The sequence below is a fragment of the Dipodomys spectabilis genome, unplaced genomic scaffold, assembly GCF_019054845.1.
Source record: "Dipodomys spectabilis isolate Male_0828 unplaced genomic scaffold, ASM1905484v1 ptg000073l, whole genome shotgun sequence".
NCBI classification, from domain to species: Eukaryota; Metazoa; Chordata; class Mammalia; order Rodentia; family Heteromyidae; genus Dipodomys; species Dipodomys spectabilis.
The window spans coordinates 3499590-3520568 of record NW_024870750.1 but is presented as its reverse complement, the minus strand read 5'-3'; the positions used below and the strand labels follow the sequence as shown (position 1 = coordinate 3520568).

At 36.6% G+C, this 20979-nt stretch overlaps 1 protein-coding gene and 1 non-coding gene across 3 annotated transcripts in view; one reads left to right on the top strand and one right to left on the bottom strand.

Annotated features, from left to right (window-relative positions):
• Arid4a (AT-rich interaction domain 4A) overlaps positions 1–20979 on the bottom strand; it is a 72084-nt gene that overhangs the window by 12275 nt on the left and 38830 nt on the right. For both annotated transcript variants that reach the window (XM_042682605.1, XM_042682603.1), the window contains 8 exons: positions 20292–20386; positions 19896–19993; positions 19178–19409; positions 13666–13913; positions 10877–11074; positions 6340–6424; positions 4023–4164; positions 149–1276 (listed from right to left, as the gene is read on the bottom strand). In XM_042682605.1, coding sequence (XP_042538539.1) covers positions 149–1276; positions 4023–4164; positions 6340–6424; positions 10877–11074; positions 13666–13913; positions 19178–19409; positions 19896–19993; positions 20292–20386 — 2226 coding nt within the window. The remainder of the gene's footprint in view (positions 1–148; positions 1277–4022; positions 4165–6339; positions 6425–10876; positions 11075–13665; positions 13914–19177; positions 19410–19895; positions 19994–20291; positions 20387–20979) is intronic.
• On the top strand, positions 15671–15798 carry LOC122110107. The gene has a single exon (XR_006147815.1). It is a non-coding gene; the product is annotated as a small nucleolar RNA SNORA63 (small nucleolar RNA).

The window sequence follows — 20979 nt, the reverse complement described above, 5'->3', positions numbered from 1 at the left end:
GATGTATCTGCCTAGTCTATATTTCTATATACACATTTTTAAAAAGACACTACTCAAAAATCAGCAATAACCAAGTTTCTTAATATGAATTTTAGCATTAACATATTTCCATAATTTTAATGCTTTTTCCCCCCTGAGAAAGTCTTACCTTTCTCTCTGCTTTCTCTTTCTTGTACAATTATACTACAGGTACTAGGGGCAATGCTGGCTTCAAACCCATTTGCTGATTCCCTCTCACAAAGGCCTTCCTGAGATTCTTCAGCAATGCTATCAACCTCAATTGTTATGTCACTCTCACTTTTCACACTTCGAGACTCATCTTGACTAAGAGTAAGAGGTGAAGCTACTGAAAAGTTATGCACTACAGGAGGCAAAGTGGGTGGAATAGAAACAAGCGAGTTCGACTCAGAGCTTTCAACTACTACATCCTCCATATTGGTCTTATCCTTTTCATCTAAATCATCCAAGTCTACTTCATGGCAAACCAAGGTTTCAGGCCCAATCAGGGGCATTGCATCCTCCTCTTCTTTTAGTGAAGTATTTACAATTTCTTCAGCTGGACTATCCAATTTTTCACTGGTCAGTTCTTGGATGCACTGATTTGACTCTGCTATTAATGATGGCATTCCTTCATTTTCGGTTTCAAAGTGCTGTTCAAAGTTTAAGTTATTTACTCCCTCAGAGCCAAGACAATCACTGGTCCTTTCTTGAGATACATTATTTGTCATCTCCGTTCCATTTTCAATTCTTATTTTTTTCTCTGGTGATGACTGTCCTATGAGTTTCCGTTTCAACTTTTTTTCTTTTCCATATTGGTCAATTTCATCTTCTGTAGCTGAAGAAAAGTTCTTACTTTCTAATGAAGAAAATTCAAGACTATGTGCTTCTATGTGAGGTTCACTTCCTGCATCATCTTGGCTAAATGATGAAATCTTTATAATTTCTAAAGAAAGATCTTTTGCCTTGCTTCGTCTTCCCTTTCCTTTAGGAGATTTTTCTGCCTCTTTCTTAAGTTCTTCTTGTTCTACTTTGTTTCCAAAAATTTGTACTATTTGCTCATTCTCTGCAACTTCTAACTTCATGGTTTCCAAGGGCTGCATTTGAATCCTATCATTTTCCTTTAAATTATGTACAATCTTTGGATGTTCTTCATCTAGTTTGTCATCACATAAACTGTCATTTTTTTCTATTTCTTCTTTAATATCAAGAGAAAGTTCTTCATTTATCAAATTCTTTTCTAAAGGGTCTTCTGTTTCACTATCAGATGAAAAAGAGTCTGAAAGAGAAAATATATTATGCAGAAATATATATTAATAATCAGTGAAATGTTAAATGTCAAAATACTACCAAATATAAGCAAAATCCTTAATCATTTACTTTTGCATATTTCTATAGGAATCTGCTATATAAAATACGGTATAACATTTGTGCCAAAATGTTAGGGAAACTTCAAATGAAAATATGTGACATAGATTATATGACATAATTTGATCTCAATTTGGAATGAAAAACTATTTCTAAATTTCTGTGTATGTCTGGGGGGTGGGGGGAGGTTGGTTCTTGGGGTTTAAACTTGGGGCCAGGCACTGACCTTGGGCAATTTTGTTCAAGGCTAGTGTCACTTGAGCCATAGATCCACTTGTGGTTTTTGGGGTGGATAACTGGAGAGAAGTCTCACAGACTTTCCTGTCTAGGCTAGCTTCAAACTATGATCCTTAGATCTCAGCCTCTTTGGTAGCCAGGATTATAAGTTTGAGTCACTGGCATCCAGCATTATTTGTGATTTTAATTGGCATCATATTTAGGCTACCACAAAATTTATACAAAATCAAGGATTAATACTGAAATATGAAATTAATGTGTTAGGTGATTTTAATTAAGATCTAGAAGACATGTTGACCATTTTGTGATATTCCATCTAAAATTATTCTGGAAAGAAGAGATGGGTAAAATGAACAATGTGAATTTTCAAAACTTTTTACTAACAGACAAGTACAGACAAAGCCAGACAGCTTGTAATCCTAACTACTCAGAGGCTGAACTCTGAGGATTCCAGTTAGAAGGTAGCTCAGGGAGACAAATCCAAAAGCAACAGACTCTTACCTCTAATTAACTAAAAAAAAAAAGCCAGAAATAGAGGTATCTCAAGAGGTAGAGCTTCAGCCTTGAGTGGAAAAAGCTAAGCAAGAGTGTTTAAGCCCTATTATTAGCATGTGTGTGCGTGCATGTACACATGTATATACACACACACACACAGATTACAGGTAAGCCACATGCTCGTAAAAAGAAATTATTCTCCTTATGTCAGAGTTTTTTAAATAATAAGAAGAGTTCTAACACTGTAAAAAAAATTTTTTTAATACAAAAGTTCTAAAAAAAAAAAAAAAAAGAATAAAAGCTGGGTGCCAGTGGCTCATGCCTGTAATCCTAGCTACTCAGGAGGCTGAGATCTGAGGATCATGGTTCAAAGCCAACCCAGGCAAAAAAGCCCATGAGACTCATCTTTAATAAAGCATAGAAAACCAGAAGTGGCACTGTGGCTCAAGTGGTAGAGCTCTAGCCTTATCTGAAGCGCTCAGGACAGAGTTCAAGCCCCACAAACTGACCAAGTTCTGCTCATATGGTGTTCATATTCTAAAGAAATCATAAAGGCAAATAATCTGTCTTTAAGTGAAAAGGCATGTATAGTTTTACATAAGATATGTAGTTTTCTTTTATCGTTCTAACATAAACAGAATATAGAATCCACATTTCTCACCTTTTATAACTTTTATAGGGCAGTTTAATAAGATGGCTAATATAATTCTACATGTCATACATACATGTATAATTCTATATGTCATACATAGCACAAGGGCATACCATTAAGAAGTCTACCTTTCACATCTGAATAATATGACAACCTTCCAGCAAATGACAGTAAAAGGAAGGTTCATACCCTATAATCTATATACACACCCCAAATGGACTGTAGGAAAATCTGTAATAAGAATAAAGTTTCTCTTACAGGGAAGGAAATTTTACAAGGTAACTACTTAACTATTTCTTAAATTACATGGAAAAACGCAAAGATACCAAAGTCGGAGAAATGAGTGAAAGCAGAATAAAATATGTTTACCTATATTCATCACAAAACGTGCCTTTGTGCTCTCTGAACAACAGTCTCAGCTTTGTTATAAGATCTCAGGTGAACAGCACTAAATTTACAAGAAACATGGTTGCCAGGTGCCAATGGCTAATGCCTGTATCTTTAGCTACTCAGAAGGGTAAGATCTGAGCATCTCAGTTCAAAGCTAGCCCAAACAGGAAAGTCCATGAGACTTATATCCAATTAAGCATCCAAAAATTACAATAGAACATTCCTCACATACATTACATGAAAAAAATATTCCTAGGTTAAAATTTAAATAAAAATATACAGCTAAACAAAATTAGCTTCAAGCTGGGCACTAGAGGCTCACACTTGTAATTCTAGCTACTCAGAAGGCTAAGATCCAAGGATCACTGTTCAGAGTCAGCCCAGGTAGGAAAGTCTGTGAGACTCTTATCTCTAATTAACTATCAGAAAACCAGAAGTAGAGCTGTGGCTCAAAGTGGTAGCATACTAGCATTGAGCAAAGAGCTCAGGAATAGTGCCCAGGCCCTGAGTTCAAGCCCCACAACCCAGGAAAAAGAAAGCTTCAAGTTAAAATTTGTAGTCTAATTCATATGAGATTAAACAATATAATGATCTACTAGGACTCTCAGAAACTGGTAGTTTAATTGATCACATATCAATGTTTTCCTTGAAAACATCGGTGACAGTAGTACTATAAGATTACATCCCCTTGTCACATAATATCTTTAAGTACACTTGATGCTGTTTTAACAATGATTCTCAGAATGAATCACCACAGATGAGTGATGTACACACACATATAGTTTTTAAAAGTCAGTGATCCTCAAAACTGATCATCTTCCCGTTCCACACAATAGAGGTGAGCTCTCTAGCAAATTGCTCTAAGTTTAAGCATTTCTGGTACCTGATTTTCCTTCACTGTTTGTTGTCTTAGATAAACTGTAAGGTATGTTTGATGAAAGGGCAGATTTTAAAGGAGGTCGTCCACGTTTGGATTTCTGCCTCTCTTCATCCTTCTTTTCGTCCTTTTCACTATCTTCTTTATTCTGGGTAACAACAAAATGCATGAGAAGGGTCAATGCCTTGTAAAAACTAAACATTTTCCTTCCCCAAGAAAACTATAATTAAAAAACAAAAGGTTATTTTAAATGTTAATTCAATTTCTAGTTATAGAAAAAGCAAGAATAGTTTTTTGTAAGACTATTCATATGATTCCTACACTGCAACTATTTTCTACCAAAATAGTACATTAGAAAACTGTACAACTACCCAGGCACCCCTCGGCCCCCATATTTCTTCTTATCTTTAAGGAAATGAAAGATGTCAATAATAACAAAACACCAGGCACAATGCTACAGCAAATGTTGGAGCTCAAAGGTATGAATGAAGGAACAACTGGTCAACAGAAAAGTTCTATATTTTTTAGTATTAACTTCTAGTATTTCAAAATCAATTTCACATTTTTAAAAATACAAAGATACTGAAAAAAAAATTCTGGAGTCTGATAACCCTGAGTCAGCACTCCCACAACAGAGTAGTTATTTCTACTCTCTCTAGTAAGATACTTACTAGAATCTATAGTCTTAACTTTACCTCTTTTCTGAAAAGCTCTAGACATTTGAAATTGAAACTTATACCTGGAGGGTTGTTGGTTTTTACCTTTCCATGATTCAGTGTGATAATGTGTCTTACACTTTTACTATTCTAGTTCCTGGGTTGCAACATTAAAAAATATCACGGGGCATTGGTGCCTCACGCCTGTAATCCTAGCTACTCAGGGGGCTAAGATCTGAGGATTGTGGATACAAGTCACCCCAGCATGGAAGTCCAGGAAACCAGAAGTGGTGCTGTGGCTCAAGTAGTAGAACATTCACTTTGAGCTGAAGAGCTGAGGGATAGCTCCCAGGTCAAGTTCAAGCCCCACACCAACAAAAAAACAAACAAATCCCAACTGGGCTGGGAATGTGGCTTAGTGGTAGACTGCTTGTCTAGCATGCACGAAGCCCTGGGTTCGATTCCTTAGTTCTACATAAACAGAAAAAGCTGTTAAGTAGCGCTGTGGCTCAAATGGTAGAGTACTAACCTTGAGCAAAAGAAGCTCAGGGACAGTGCCCGGAACCTGAGTTCAAGTCCCAAGACGGGCAAAAAAAAAACCAAACCCATAACTATCTTATAAGAATCAAGGTGATTACAGAAAATATTTATTTATTTATTTATTTATTATTTTTTTGGGTCCGGTCGTGGGGCCGGAACCCTGAGCTTGGGCGCTGTCCCTCAGCTCTTCAGCTCAAGGCTAGCGCTCTAACACTTGAGCCACAACGCCACTTCCAGCTTTTTTCTTTTTGCTTATGTGGTGCTGAGGAATCGAACCCAGGGCCTCAGGCATGCAAGGCAAGCGCTCTACCACTAAGCCACCTTCCCAGCCCCCCAGAAAATATTTATTTAAATATAACTTCCTCAGTACCTTAAATAAATATTACTAAGTAAAAGAAGCCAATTGTAAATGATATATGAGACTAACTATATGACATTCTGGAAAAGTAAAGTAATGGAGGCAATTAAAAATGAAATCAGATGCCGAGCACCAGTGGCTCACACCTGTAATCCTAGCTACTGAGGAGGCTGAGATCTGAGGATGATGGTTCAAAGCCAGCTTGGGCAGAAAAGTCCATGAGACTCATCTCCAGTTAACCACTAGAAAACTGAAAGTGGTGCTGTGGCTCAAGCGGTAGAGCCCTCACCTTGAGCTGAACAGCACAGGGATAGCACCCAAGCCCAGAGTTCATGCCCTACAACCAACCAAAAAAAAAAAAACAGTGGTTGCCAAAAATCTGTGGAGTGTGGTAGAGGTGGGATCCAGATCTGGCTGAGCATAGAACATTTTTCTAATAATGAACCACTTATCCAAACTCACATAAGGTACAACAGACCTAGAATTGTGCTGTACTTTCACAGCATACACCATCCTGATGTAACCTGTGGACTCTGATTATCAGTGTGAGTTCATCAACTATAACAACTGAACCACTAAGGTGGGAGTCAGATGGTGAAGGATAAGAAAATGGGATAGACTACAGATTTATGGGGCACAGGGTATATGGGAAATCTTGGTACCTTCTCTATTTTGTTGTAAATGTTGAAAAGCTCTAAAAATTATGTCGATATAATACAATGTGAATAATTCCTATACCTATCACCAATTACATAATATCTGAACATACTTTTGCTTTCTTCTTTTGTTTTTTCTTTGGTCCACCTTTGTCCAAAGGCCAAATTATCCTGTCAGCCTTCACCCATTCATCATACCTTAAAATAAAGAAAAATTTAAAATTTCACAATGATACACTATTTGAAATATATTGACCAAACAAAAAATCACAGTGAGCTAGATGAAAATCTGTCCCTTTTTGTTGTGTTGGAAGAAAAGTAAAGGACACAGGATTGGTTAGCTGGTAATATATACCAGCAACTGTACCAGGTGCTTCATACCTACCATCCATGGGAAATAACAAGAGAATTCAAGTTAGCAGGTTTAGAAACATGGGTAAGCAAACACTTAAGATTTAAAACTACTTGCACTGCTTTGTTTTCTACAAAAGATCTAGGCTTACAAGCAAATTCTATACTAGAATTCATTCTATTTAATGAATAATAAAAGTAAGTCAGGTATTTGCTATATGATCAGTTCCAGATTGTTTTATCAATTCCTTTGACATTTTCTTTCCTCTACAAACTTTTTCTAGCCTCTCACAAGTTGTTTTGTTTTACTTTCATGCATTCATTCATCCATTTATGGTGCTGGTGGTAGGGCTTGAACATTTGGGGATGGCACTTTATACCACCTGAACCATACTGCCTCTTCGGGCTTTTTACAAGATACTTGGGGATGGAGTCTCAAGAGCTTTTCTTCCCTAGGCTGGCTTCAAATCTTGATCCTCCAAATCTCAGCCTTTTAAGTAGCTAGGATACCAGCATAAACCACTGAAACACAGCTTATCCTCTAGTATTTTGAATAAAATTTTACTCTGAACCATGCCACTTTTTTTTTTCTTTAATTGTGTAGAAAGGGGTTTGGTTTCCCTCACTTTTCTACAGACTTTTCACTACCACAGGCCACTTTTTTTTTTTTTATATACCATGGTGCAGTGGAGCAAGTTCAGGTCCTCACACTAGCTAAGCAAGTACTATTGAGCTATGCCTGTGTCCTTGAAAAATAACCATTTTTAAGACTGAAGGTTTGTGTGTGTGTGTGTGTGTGTGTGTGTTTCTTTCTGTAAGTTTATTTTTTTTAGCCCAAATTGAAGGCTAATTTCCACTGTAACCCTTTTCCAAAAGACTAACATCGATGGGAGGGAGGGAATGAGAGGGAAAGAGGGAACAGCTTACACTAAGCAAAAGGAAAGAAATGTACATACCACCAAATGTGGAAGAAATTGTTGTATTATCAAAGCTCATAGAATTCACAAACTTTATAGATCACAATAATGACAATTTGCCTCATGAAGGTTAGAATGTGTTTGTGACCGTATCACTATCTCAGAATAAAAACTTATAAAAAAAAGCCTAATATCACTTTTGAATTTCAATATAATCAGTTGAAGTCTCTATAGACAAAGAATTAACTTTTCTACAACTATAACATCAGTTATGTTACATAATATATAAAATATTTATAGAATTCCATAAAACTTTATGATCTGAATACTTAAAACTACAGGCATTCTTCACTTTACACTGTAACTGTGTTAATAAATTCAGGTATTTAGAAACCATGTCCTTGCTTTGTAAACATGGCTCCAATATGCAAGTTTCAGTTGTGATGGTACTATAAAACCTACACCATAGCTCAAAAAATACTCCTAGATTAACCCAAGAGCTAAACTTTAGAAACAGGACTTGGTATAAGCACTGTAACAGACTTCTTAGTATCTGTACTTTATTAGCTTATCTATAAATATTCATTCATTTGGACCCTTATTGAGGGCCTCAAAGTATACTAGGCACTCTATAAAGATGTAGGGAAAGAATAGAGAGAATAGGTCTTGCTCTTGTAAAACTTAGTTTGGTAATAAAGATTGACAGCAAAATCAAGAATAATCTAAATGTGGCAACAAAGTTATATGCTTGTTATATGGCTAATAAAAAAGTAACTTCATATTACAACACTTCTCAGGATACCTCAGCTCACCAAGAAACACAGCTTTAAACTAGAGCAACTTGAAGCACACCATCCTGGCCCAATTTAAGTGGTGTACTATATGCAAGTACTTGTAGCACTAATATTCTCAACCAAGAGTGGTCCTGGAAATTCCAAACTGGATCCCAAGACTCTGCTTCACATTTGCAGACTGTTCCCATTTTGGAAATCTAGTAAATTCCCTAGGGACTACATGAGCCTTAATGAGTATACTAGAATTATACCAGGTCTTAAGAATACAGAAGGACAATGACAGATCATCTATGTAAAAAATCAAGTAGGTAATTAGCAAGAAAACCTGAGAATATAATAACTATTAGAGTCATAAAAGTAAAATCTCAAAAATATAAGGATATGCCAGGCACCAATGGCTAATGCCTATAATGCTAGCTACTCAGGTGGCTGACTCACAATACATTAGATCTACAAAATAACCAACAAAAAGCTGTGTTAAAGACATGGCTAGAGTATAGAGCACCAGCTATGAGCGAGCAAGCTGAGTGAGCTCAAAGCCTGGAATTTAAATTCCGAAACTGCCCCCAAAATACACATTATAAATATATAAATATGTAGATTACAATATATAAATTTACACATACATATATACACACAGGTAAGAAAGATGATGGGAAGGAGAAACTTAAGCATGCAGGATAGAGACACCCAGCAGAGAAATGGTTAACTAAATAGCATCTGAGAAGAAAAGATGGTTATAATGTACATCAACCGTAAATATAGTGACTCCAAGTTGGTAAATAGCCTTCTCTCCCTGAATTAAACCAGATATGGTGAAGAGGAACAAATTTTATGAGTTTTATAAACTTTAAAATGATGCCAGATAAAGAAACGGTTATTACTCATTGAGGACTTACTACTAAGTGACAGCCTTATTCTAAAGACTTTACACTTGCTGGGTAGCTTGTAATCCTAACTACTCAGGAGGCTGAGATCTGAGGATCACTGTTCAAAGCCAGCGTGGAGAGGAAAGTCTGCGAGACTCTTGTCTCCAGTCAAACACCAGAAAACTGGAAATGGAACTGTGGTTCAAAGTAATAGAGGACTACCCTTAAGCAAAAAGAGCTCAGGCAAAGTGCCCACTCACAGACTTTACACATCAGTACAGGTATTTTCATTATTTCATAATATCTCTACGGTATTTTGCCTAATTTAGGGATAAATTGAGTCACCACACAACACACATCAAGTACATAGATACTATGGGGCAATATGGCTCCAAGTAAATCTCTGGAAACCTAAGATTTCAGACACCTAAGACTTTAAAAAAGAGAAAGAGAAAAGCAGCCCTTGCCATTCAGGTATTAGCCTGAATTGGGCCTTGGTGTTGCTATGAGTTTGTCTGGCTTTCAGAGCAGGACTGAGTTTTCTTCCCTTGAACATAAAAAATTTCAGTAGAATACCAACATGAGGCAAGTCCGATCTTGTCCTTTAATGGATCAAAACAAAACTAACACCACTCCTTAATGAAAACGAAGGATAAAACAACTTAGAAAAATTGTTCAAACCACAAAAATGACTAGACATTCTTTTTCTCCTAATATTAGTCTAATATGGTTCTTTACCAACTATATTGCTAACCTTGATCTGTGACTTATTAAGGAAACCAGTAATAGAATTATTCAGTATCCTGACAATATTCAGTATAGAACAAAGCCTCACTTAAACCTTCCCTGAAACCATCTAACAGAAGCTCAAATCTAAGTCCTTTTCAACATTATTTTTTTATTAATTAGCCAACTTGGAATTATCTTATTGTTTGACATAGATTTTAGTTTCTAAGCAACAAAACATACGTTTGTATAGCTAAGATAGCTATTGGCCGCCTTGCTCTAATATGGGCTTATCCCTGTTCCTTTCATTGATTCATTGAAACCCTGCAACCACAGTGCCCCACAGTTGTCCATGTTATGTGTTCTCCTTTTCTGTAAATGAGTAAAACACCAACCTGTTCTTGCTCCAAAGATACATCTTTGCCTAGATGTAGTGACATAGCTTGTTTAACCAAGCAAATGTCGAAGTCTTGGATATTTTATTTATTTATTTTTGTTTTTGTTTTTTTTTTGGTCCGGTCGTGGGGCCTGAACTCTGGGCCTAGGTGCTGTCTCTCAGCTCTTCAGCCCAAGGCTAGCACTCTACCACTTGAGCCACAGCGCCACTTCCAGCTTTTTTTTTTCTTATGTGGTGCTGAGGAATCGAACCCAGGGCCTCAAGCATGCAAGGCAAGTGCTCTACCACTGAGCCACTTTCCCAGCCTGTAGTCTTGGATATTTTAAATCGCCGAGGTTCTGAGTGCTCTATATAGTTTTTTTTTTTTTTTTTGTCGGTCGTGGGGCTTGAACTCTGGGCCTGGGTGTTGTCCCTCAGCTCTTCAACTCAAGGCGAGCGCTCTACCACTTGAGCTACAGCGCCACTTCCAGTCTTGGATATTTTAATAACAAGGTACACTTTATAAATGCAAGCACCATATGTTTTAGTTCTTTACAACATTAAATTGACATTTTAAAATTATTGAAAAAAAAACCAGCAGTAAGAAAAAGGCTTACCTGACATTCCATCCATAGTAATGTACCAAGTACAAGATTTCTCCATCATCAATTTCAGTGCTTTTAATGCTGGCTTCATAAATTTTCTGTGTCTTCCCCCGTCCATATTTGACTTTCACTTTGGTTCCTGTTAGGCAGGGCTCTGCGTCCTCATCGTCGTCTTCTCCTTCAGAGCCACATTTGCTTTCAGATTCTTCCCTGCAGTAAGTTACAACATTGATAATACTACTAATAACTCCATGAGAAGAATATGATAAATGCTAAAAGAATCCAACGTGTAGAATATTCACAACCTAAGTATCATCTTAATAATGTATCAGTGGAGGAGGAGAAGAAGGAGGAGAAGGAGAAGATTTTCATGGATTACTTGAAGGACTTTTTGATGTAAAAGTGCACTGTACCAAAAGCCAATCCATATCAATAATCACAGCTGATAAAGGGGGAAAAAATCACATTTGATAAAAAAACTATGTTCTAAGAAAGTCTTTGGGATTCATATTTAAATGCCACCTTATATGTGAAAATGCCCTGAAAATATTTTCTGTCTGCAATTAACTTATCTTAAATCTACTTATTGCTACTTTCAGCTTACCTAAGAATAGTTCTTAATAAAATCAGTCTTTCAGATGGGCAAAGTAATAATAAACAAGGCTATCTACCTTAGGAATATGTCATTTAAACTAGTTTATATTTTGGATATGAGGTCACTTGTTGAAGCCATAGGATACCATCAGGAGAATAAAGTTTTAAATGTTTTGTTTTGATTGCTTTTTCTGCTTTTTTACTCGTCTTCTTTATCTCAAAAATTAAATATAAAGAAACTTCACACAGGAGAGTCTAACAAGTTTTTTAATATTTTTATCATAAAATATCCTCTATTAATCTTGCAAAGATTCAGAAGAGAAATCCATCAAAGATTATTCAAACATTAAAAAAAAAGTTAAACCTTAAGAGGTAAAAGTAATATGTAGTAAACATAGGGCATTATTTTGGTGGCCCCTAGAGAACACAACTGAATCTTTCATAGCCTATTTGCAACAGGATATTTTCTCTCTAAACATACCTCCAGATACTATCCTGAAAATGTGATTTTAGAACACAGGGGAGAAAAATTACTTAAAACAGAAGGGTCTCCATAAAGTCTTTCCCCTTTCCTCGATTCCTGGTACAGAATGAAAATACAGACTGTGTTTGCTATCTCTATACTAAATTTTGTATGTGTGTGCACACATGAATGCACACATGTGTGAACACATATGCACACATGAATGCACACTGGTCCTGGGGCTTGAATTCAAAGCCTCAACTTCTTGCTCAGCTTTTCCACTCACAACTAGCACTTTACCATTTGAGCCACAGCTCTAGTTTTGTCCTTTCATGGGTTAACTGGAGATAAGAGTCTACTGGATTTGTCTGTGTGGGCTGGTTCAAACTGCAGTCCTCAGATCTCAGTCTCCTGAGTAGCTGGGATTGTAGATGTGAACCAGTGGTGCCCAGCTATATTTTTCTTCATATTCAAATCTGTGAATTTCTTCTTTAAAATATTTGTTCAATTTACTTATCAATTTACTTATCAATTACAGTCTTTTAAAACCATATTTATGTATACAGATTCATTCTTCGTATTATGTACATATTATAATCCATGTATAATATTTTTATGCTTTTTTGCACTTGAACTATACTAGCCCTACTTTTTAGTTAAATTTGTCTAAATATTAAATTACACTACAGAACTTTCATTGTTTTACTAACCTACTTCAAATGTCCTTAGGATAGCTCCTGTAACTACTCATACTGAACCAAATTACTTCTCCCACTCATCAATTATTCCTAATTTTAAATATTTAATAATTTATTTTTTTAATGTTATCTCAATGTTTTATTCTCAGTCCTATCAGACACTAATTAGATGTAACAGGCCACTTTTCCCAAATTTGGCTCCACAACCCAAATTTCAGAAAAACGTGGCTTTTCATAGTAAAAGAATCCAAAACTAAATATGGAGGAGAGCTTATTTTCAAGTTAAATGTGTTATGCTGTTGTTGCTCATTTAAGAGTTTTTAGTAGTATTTTAAAATTAGTACATCCATTTGACAACACTTACAGAGTAGTCTACTATACAGCACGGTCAGACATCTTGACCTAGCTAAACTTGTTCAATCTTTGGCTATTGGTAAACCAATTCAGACCATACATGTTTAATGCATGGGGAAAAAAGTTTTCATTCAACAGAAAACAGGATGGACATTAAAAACTTGGAATTTATTGGTGTGATGTGGGGCAAGAATGCATTTTCCAAGCTAAAATCAGGGGTGCATGCCACTTACTCTAATACAGTAACTTGAAAAAGAAAAATGTCTTAGATAAAGCTAACACACAGAAACATCTGCTAGTACTGTGCACCCATGTGTTTGTTAGCTTTCCCACATTGTACCTTTTTTAAAATGGAATTTTTGCTGTCGCTGTTTCCTCTTGTCCACTTCCTCCATTTTTCTCCAGCTCCCTTCCCTGCTGTCAACTGCAGGACCTTTCTTTTGACTGGGTGGCGCAGCCTTCTTTGAGGCCACTGTTTAGGGCACAAGTGCTATTAAAATGGTGCGACCAGTATATTCTCCAATTCCGAAAGGCAATACACATCATCTTCACAATGTGTCTCACCTTCATTAGACAAGAGGAACGGAAGTCCCAATAAGAAAACATTCCCTCAAACCTGAATCTCTAAAAGCAGGAACAAGTGCTGCCATACCCCAGACAGGTGCTTCTGGAGAGCAAACAAGATAATGTACCTCTCGTGGCTCTTCTCTTCCTCTTCATCTGAGTCTCCTTCAGAATCCTCTTGCTTTTTAATTTTCTTTTCTTTTTGCTTTGGTGTATTTTTTCTCCCCAGTAGTAGTTCATTTTCTCTTTTCTCTGCAGTTTCATAGTCATCCTCTAGATCCTTATTTTCTGTATCATCTTTTAATTTGTCCTCTGTTTTCTCTTCTTCAGTTTCTTTCTTAATAGAATTTGCATCTCGAGCAATCTTCCTTCGTCCCTAGTAGGAGGAATAAAAGGTTTAAGACAAAGGCCTGAAAGGCTAAAGAGACACCTTTCCCTTAAACCCTCACACCAATGACTAAGTCTGGTCTCCTGCTTCACACAAGTCTCTGGAAAGCAACAACTCATGCTATTTTCTACCTTCTGAAAGTAAAAGACAAACAAAAATAAATCAATTATGCCCAGATCTAGCATGATTCCTGGCATATACTACTTAAAAAATAAAATTAGGCCCAGAAATGGGCCCTGGTAGCTCATGCCTATAATCCTAGCTACTCAGGAGGCTGAGATCTGAGGATCACAGTTCAAAGTCAGCCCAAGCAAGAAAGTCTTATCTCCAATTAACCACCAGAAAACTGGAGGTGGAGTTGTGGCTCAAGTGGAAGAGCGCTTGCCTTGAGCTGAAGAGCTCAGTGACAGTGCCCAAGCCCAGAGTTCAAGCCCCACAACCAACTACAGAAAAAAAAAATTTAAATAATAAAAATAAAAATTATGACTAATAATGTAGCTCAAATGGGAGACTTCTTGCCTAGCAAGCACAACATGACAAGATCAAAACAAAGACCACTAAAAAAAATGTTTTTTCCTCTTCTGATGTAGCTCAATAGTAGCTCTGACATGTGAGACCCTGGTTTCAGTCTCCAGCACCAGAATAAAAAGAAACTCATGGTCTTAGATGCTAGGTAAGTGCTCTACCACTGAGCTATATCCTCACTTTTTATACTACAATTATTTGGCTTCTTCTTGGAAAAGTAGAGTGGGTACATTGAGAAAGAGACTTGATGTAGTCCAGTCTGTCCTTAAACTCAAGAACCTCTTGTGTCTGCCTCCTGAGTGCCAGGATTACAAGCACGAACTATTATGCCTGGCTACTTTTAATATTTCTTAACTATAAAAAGAAATTTAGGTGCTGGGAAGGTGGCTCAGTGGTAGAGTGCTTGCCTTGCACGCATGAGGCCCTAGGTTCGATCCCTCAGCACTACATAAGCAGAAAAAGCCGGAAGTGGTGCTGTGGCTCAAGTGGTACAGTGCTTACCTTGAGCTTCTGAAGGGCTGAGGGACAGTGCCCAGGCCCAGAGTTCAGGCCCCATAACTGACCAAAAAAAAAAAAGGGGAACTTTAAATAAATTATCTAAATGTTAATAAACCAATCTCCATAATTATGGCCTCCATGAAGCTCTATAGTCTCTGATTCTACTGCTTATTTCTTTTACTTGTGGGTTTTTTTGTGTGTGTGTCAGTCCTGGGGCTTAAACTCAGGGCTGTCGCTGAGCTTTTGTGCTCAAGGCTAGTTCTCTACACCTGAGCCACAGCTCCACTTCTGGCTTTTGTGGTATTTAACTGAAGATAAAGAGTCTCAGGGTTTTTCCTGCCCTGGCTGGCTTAGAACCAGGATTGTCAAATCTCAGCCTCCTGAGTAGCTAGGACTATAGGCATGAACCACTGGTACCAGGTTCATCATTAGTTAAGATACAATTTACAGTATTTGTACGTGACTATATTTTAAAAGGGCTTATGGTGGGCACAGTGGCTCATACATGAAATTTCAGCTACTCATCAAGTGAAGCTCCAGAGGATCACCATTTAATCACAGCCCAAAAATTATCAAGACTCCATCTCAACCAATAATGTTGGGTGGTTCTTGCCCATAATCCTAGCAATGTGAACATATAAATAGGAAGATGTGGTTGGTCCAGATGAGTGTAGGAAAAAATGTGAGACCTTAAATATATGTATAAAAATAAAAATAAGTGAATGCAGGTACGGATACAATATAACTGAATTGTTCTATTGTCGTTCCCCCCTGCTTAAAGCATATGATACATTACTATCTCTGTCTAGCTTTATTCCATAGTAAGACAGAGATGCTTGGTCTCAAACATTGAAAAAAAAAAGATGAAAAAAAAGTGAGACCTTACTCAAAATAATTAAGCAAAAACAGCTGGGGATGTGGCTAAGTGCAAAGCATTTATTAGCAAGCGCAAGGTCCTGAACACAAATCCATAATACCACAAAAATAAATAAAAGTACCACAATAAACAAATAACCCTAATTGCATCAATGGCAAAAAGGTAAAGAGTTTTCTCTGTATTTCACCAGCAAGTAGGAACTTGTTACATCACTAACAGCTTTTACCTAACCTTGGGACTACTACTTGAGCCATGCTCTCAGTCCTTTTGCTTTTAGTTTGTTTCTCAGATAGGGTTTTGCACTAACTTGTCCCAGGTTGGCCTCAGATCACAGTCCTCCTACCTCTGTCTCTCAAGTAGCCCAGCCAATGAAATTGGTGATCCATTCTACTTTAAGTCAACTTGTATACAGACCTCTCTTGTACTTTGAATGCAGCAAGGATTTAAAAAAATTGAATCAGCAAATTAGGAAGCTATAGAATACAATTAATAGCTTAGTAATTAAATATCTTCCCAAGTTCCTATGTGTTATTTCTGCTTCAATAATGGAAGCAAGAGGGCTGAGAAGGTGGCTCAGTGTTAGAGTGCTTGCCTTGCATGCATGAAGCCCTGGGTTCTATTCCTCAGCACCACATAAAGCTAGAAGTGGTGCTATGGCTCAAGTGGTAGAGCGCCATGACCAACTGCCCCCTCCCCCCAAAAAAAAGTGGAAGCAGAAATTCATTTCTATCAGAAAACACTAGAAGATTCCACGGTAGCAGGAGATTTGTATTATTCACTGTGTGTCCTCAGTTCTAGATAGGTCCTTGTACACAGTAGGTAATCTTTAAATAATGTAGCTAAAGGAATGAGAACAACTATTAACTATCTAAGTTTAAGACTGCATTTATCCCACAAAAATCCCATTTTACTTTTTATTAGCATAAATTAATTGTATAGAGGGGCTTGTGATATTTACAACATGCTTATAATGTCCTTTGATCAAATTTACTTCATCCTCATTATTCTTTCTTAACCACCTCTCCTGTCTTTTCTCATTTCTTTTAAAATATTTTTGGTAGGTTTCTTCTTCCCTGTTCCTCCTACTCACTGGTCTGCCTCCCCTAAATAATCACCCTTTCATGTAAAAATCATGACATATTATTAATTGTGTTATAGGATTAGATTTCATACATGAGTGAAAATAAGTGCTGTTTGTCTGTGTGAACCTGGCTTATTTCACTTAATGTGACAATCACCAGTTCCGCCATGTTTCCTGCATGTAGTATTATTTCTTTATGACTGAATAATACTCCATTTACATGTGTATATATACATTTCCAGAAATCCCATTTTTAGAAGCTTGACTTATATAATCATTTAAATTCAGAAGATGTTTTTCTATATTTCACACTACTTTCACGGTATTGGGGGGTTGCCATCAAGACCTTGTTAGGCAAGTATTTTAATCCTCAATTTCTTTAGTTGTTAGGTTTTATTTTTTGTTTTGTTTTGTAAATTCATTCAGATAGGGTCTCATACTAACTTAGCCCAGCCTGGCCTCAAAATCTAATCCTATCCTTTTCCTGAGTAGCTGGGATTTCAGGAGTGCATCACCACACCTGGTCACCTGGTCCTAAGGATCACAGCACATTTTTGTGCTAATAAAATATTAGAATAAATTGTAGGAAGGCAAATTATGCTTCATCTGTACTATATAGTACATTGCAAGTATCTTGTACAGGCCAAGGTCTTCAGGTAAAAACAAAAAGTCTGTCCACAATGCATAAAATGAATAACATACAATGGAATATTAGTCATCTTTGAAAATCAAAGGAACTTCTGTTAAATGCTACAACATGGATGAATCTAGAAAACATTATGTTGAAGCTAGACATAAAGAGATAAATATTGTATAATTCTACTTTATGAGGAACATACAGTATCAGATGCATAGGTATAGGAAGTAAAAAGTGATAGAGAGCTGACTGAGAGAAAGGCGGGATACTGCTGTTTAAAAGGGAGACAATTCAAGAGCCAAGTGCCAGTGGCTCTCATCTGTAATCCTAGCTACTCAGAAGGCTGAGGTATGAGAATATGGTTCAAAGCCAGATCAAAAGAAAAGTCCATGAGACTTTTGAACACCAAAAAGCCGAAAGTGGGGCTATGGCTCACCTGATAAAGTGCTGGCCATCAGTGAAAAAGCTCAAGGACAGCAACCAGACCTTGAATTCAAGCCCCAAGGCCCACACATGCAGTTTTGCATGGTGAAAAGATTCTAGCCCTAGAAACTGACAGATATTAGTGACAGCAATACAGCCACAGGAAGCAATGGCAATCAGCTACACACTCTTAATAATTAAGATGAAAAATTTTATATGTGTCTTCCCATAATTTTAAAATAACATTAGGATTTAAAAAGAATTAATCTGTGTATTTCATTAACTCATAGAAGATTCTACTTAAGAGATGACATTCAGTTAAAAAAAGATATCTAAGCAACTGAAAGAAAAGCAGAGGATTTCATCTCTTCACTAAAAAATAAGACATATTAACAGACATTCTAACTTCTCTGATGGTGTGGTAAATTCCTTTCTCAAAAAATTTGATAAATCGAGGCAGGAGATGTGGCTCAGGTGGTAGAGTAGCAGCTATGAACAAAGCCAAATGAGAGCACAAGGTCCTGAGTTCAAGCCCCAATACCAGCACACACACACAATAAATTCTACTATCAGAATGGTGTAAATGTAATTCCTTATATTTGCATAATGGGAGAAGAGTTGAAAGGTACAATCAGGGTACATACAATGAGCACATTATAGTGTTATGGAGTTACACATACCTGTGTCCATGTTGGGTGAGGACATGGGCATTATAAAGAGGATTCATTCAACAACTACTTACCACTTAGAATTCACTAGCCACTGTTCTAGATACCTGAAATCTGTCAATGAATGTCAGCAGTTTTCCTTTGCCTTTATTGAGTGTGATGTAGTACAATGAGGCAAAAGCCACAAAGAACAGAATACTTGAGTATATTAGGGACTGACAGTGCCAAAGAAACAAGGTCTGTTACAGTTTCACATGATGTGACAAGTCTAGGCTTCATTAAAGTGACATTTTAGCTAGACACCTGAAAGAAAAGGGTGAGTCTGTTCCCAGCAAACAGAAAACAAAGGAAGTATGTTCAAGCTCTGCTTGAAATAATGGGTGTATATTTAGAAAGAGTGAAATTATTTGAGCTGAATTATATTAAACACTGGAAAATAAGCAAGGCTTACATACTGTAGTACTTTGTGTACATCTGAAAATGTCCAAAATTAAATTAAAATAATGCTTAAAATAAACCAGATAAAACTCTTTAAGTACTCACTCTTGGAGATTTTAATTCTGTCTCTTCTCTTTCACTTTCACTGTTTGTATCAATATTTTCTTCAGGCTCACTTTTCACTTCTATTAAAGGCATTTCTTGATCAACTTTTAGAGCCTCTTCCATTGGTTCTTCTATGTCTTTTTTCTCCACTTTTACTTTTGGTTCATGGTGGTGAATAGTTCTGAACTGAATATTTGCAGAACGGCAGTATTCTTCAAAACCATATAGATACCTAAACAAACAATATTTCATTTTAAGAAATCTTTTTTTAACTCAAATATTGTTATTAATCATATATACTGTGTTAACTAGTGAAACTTGAGACATTTGTTTTTAAGTATTTTTCCTATGTCACTAATTTCTGGGTATACTAGATTAGGATTATAAACTTAAAATGCTTTCCTGAAAAGTCTGAGCACATGACAACTGATCATAATTGTCATAGTTTTGTTATAATTAAAGTGTTCATCCAAAAATATACTGTGCTGTAATATGAATCTTAATTGCATATTACAAATCACACTTGCAACTTTGATCTTAGAAAGAAATCAGAATCACTTGAGAATTAGAGTAAAGGAGGGTAGATGGTCTGAATAAGTTTTAGTCATGGACTGCTAACCTAAATATGGGTAACTTTTAGGTTCCTTGATTAATGCATACTTGGTTCAAGTATTAATAAATTAAATACATATTCTTAAGTGAATACTATGCCACTTACTTTCTATAAGCAGTTTTTACATTGTAGGAAGCAGCTGAATTCAAAATCGGAATGCCAAGGTCCATATAAATTTGCTTCCATACAGCACCACTATCAATCTGGAAAATTAAGTTTTCATTTGTTAACATTTACAAAGGGAAATAATTTTTACATGAAAAATCTATGTTATGTATGAAAATGTGTGGGAGGAAGAGGGTAAGAGAAAACGATGGAGGGAGGGAGTCTGATCAAGGTACTCTATATGCATTGCATAATGGAATGTTAAAATAAAACCCTCTTGTACAACTAAAGTTAGTAAAAAAAAAATTGGAGGGGAAAATGTGTTTATTAATGCAACATTAGATGATCTAACCTTTAATCTAGTCCATGTGTATTTCAGAGCAGTATAACACTTACATTGTTGCATCCACCTTGATGGTAAACCAGTCTAAAGAGTTTGAAGAGATTAAGGTCTTTATAGCCCAAAACTGGTGGTTTATTGATTGGAGTACCTTTGTAATACAAGAAAATAAAAAGTTTATTCAAATATATAATTAATTCAAATATAAAACAGAACTTTGAAAACAAGGACATTGCCTTCTAATTCCCCAAAGTTCATTAACTAAAAGGCATCTATTTAAAGAATCTTAGATCATTTAAGACAATACTATATATATATATTTTTTTTGGGGGGGGGGGGGTCTGGTCGTGGGGCCTGAACTTTGGGCCTGGGCACTGTCCCTCAGCTCTTCAGCTCAAGGCTAGTGCTCTACCACTTGAGCCACAGAGCCACTTCCGGCTTTTTTCTTTTTGCTTATGTGGTGCTGAGGAATCGAACCCAGGGCCTCAGGCATGCAAGGCAAGCCTGCTCTACCACTGAGCCACCTTTCTAGCCCCACAAAATGTTCTTTATACAGATTTGTGAGGATTTTTAGATTCTAAGCTTCAAATTTCTGCAACTAATAACATCACCTCTCTGCCAGCGAAGTGGGTAAAATTCAACTAAACCTTGGGACTACAAGGTATAGCTTACAATGTTTCTGGTTCACTTAAGCAAGCAAGCAAGATGGCAAGAGAAATTTTAGGCTGTGGTTTTACTACCTCT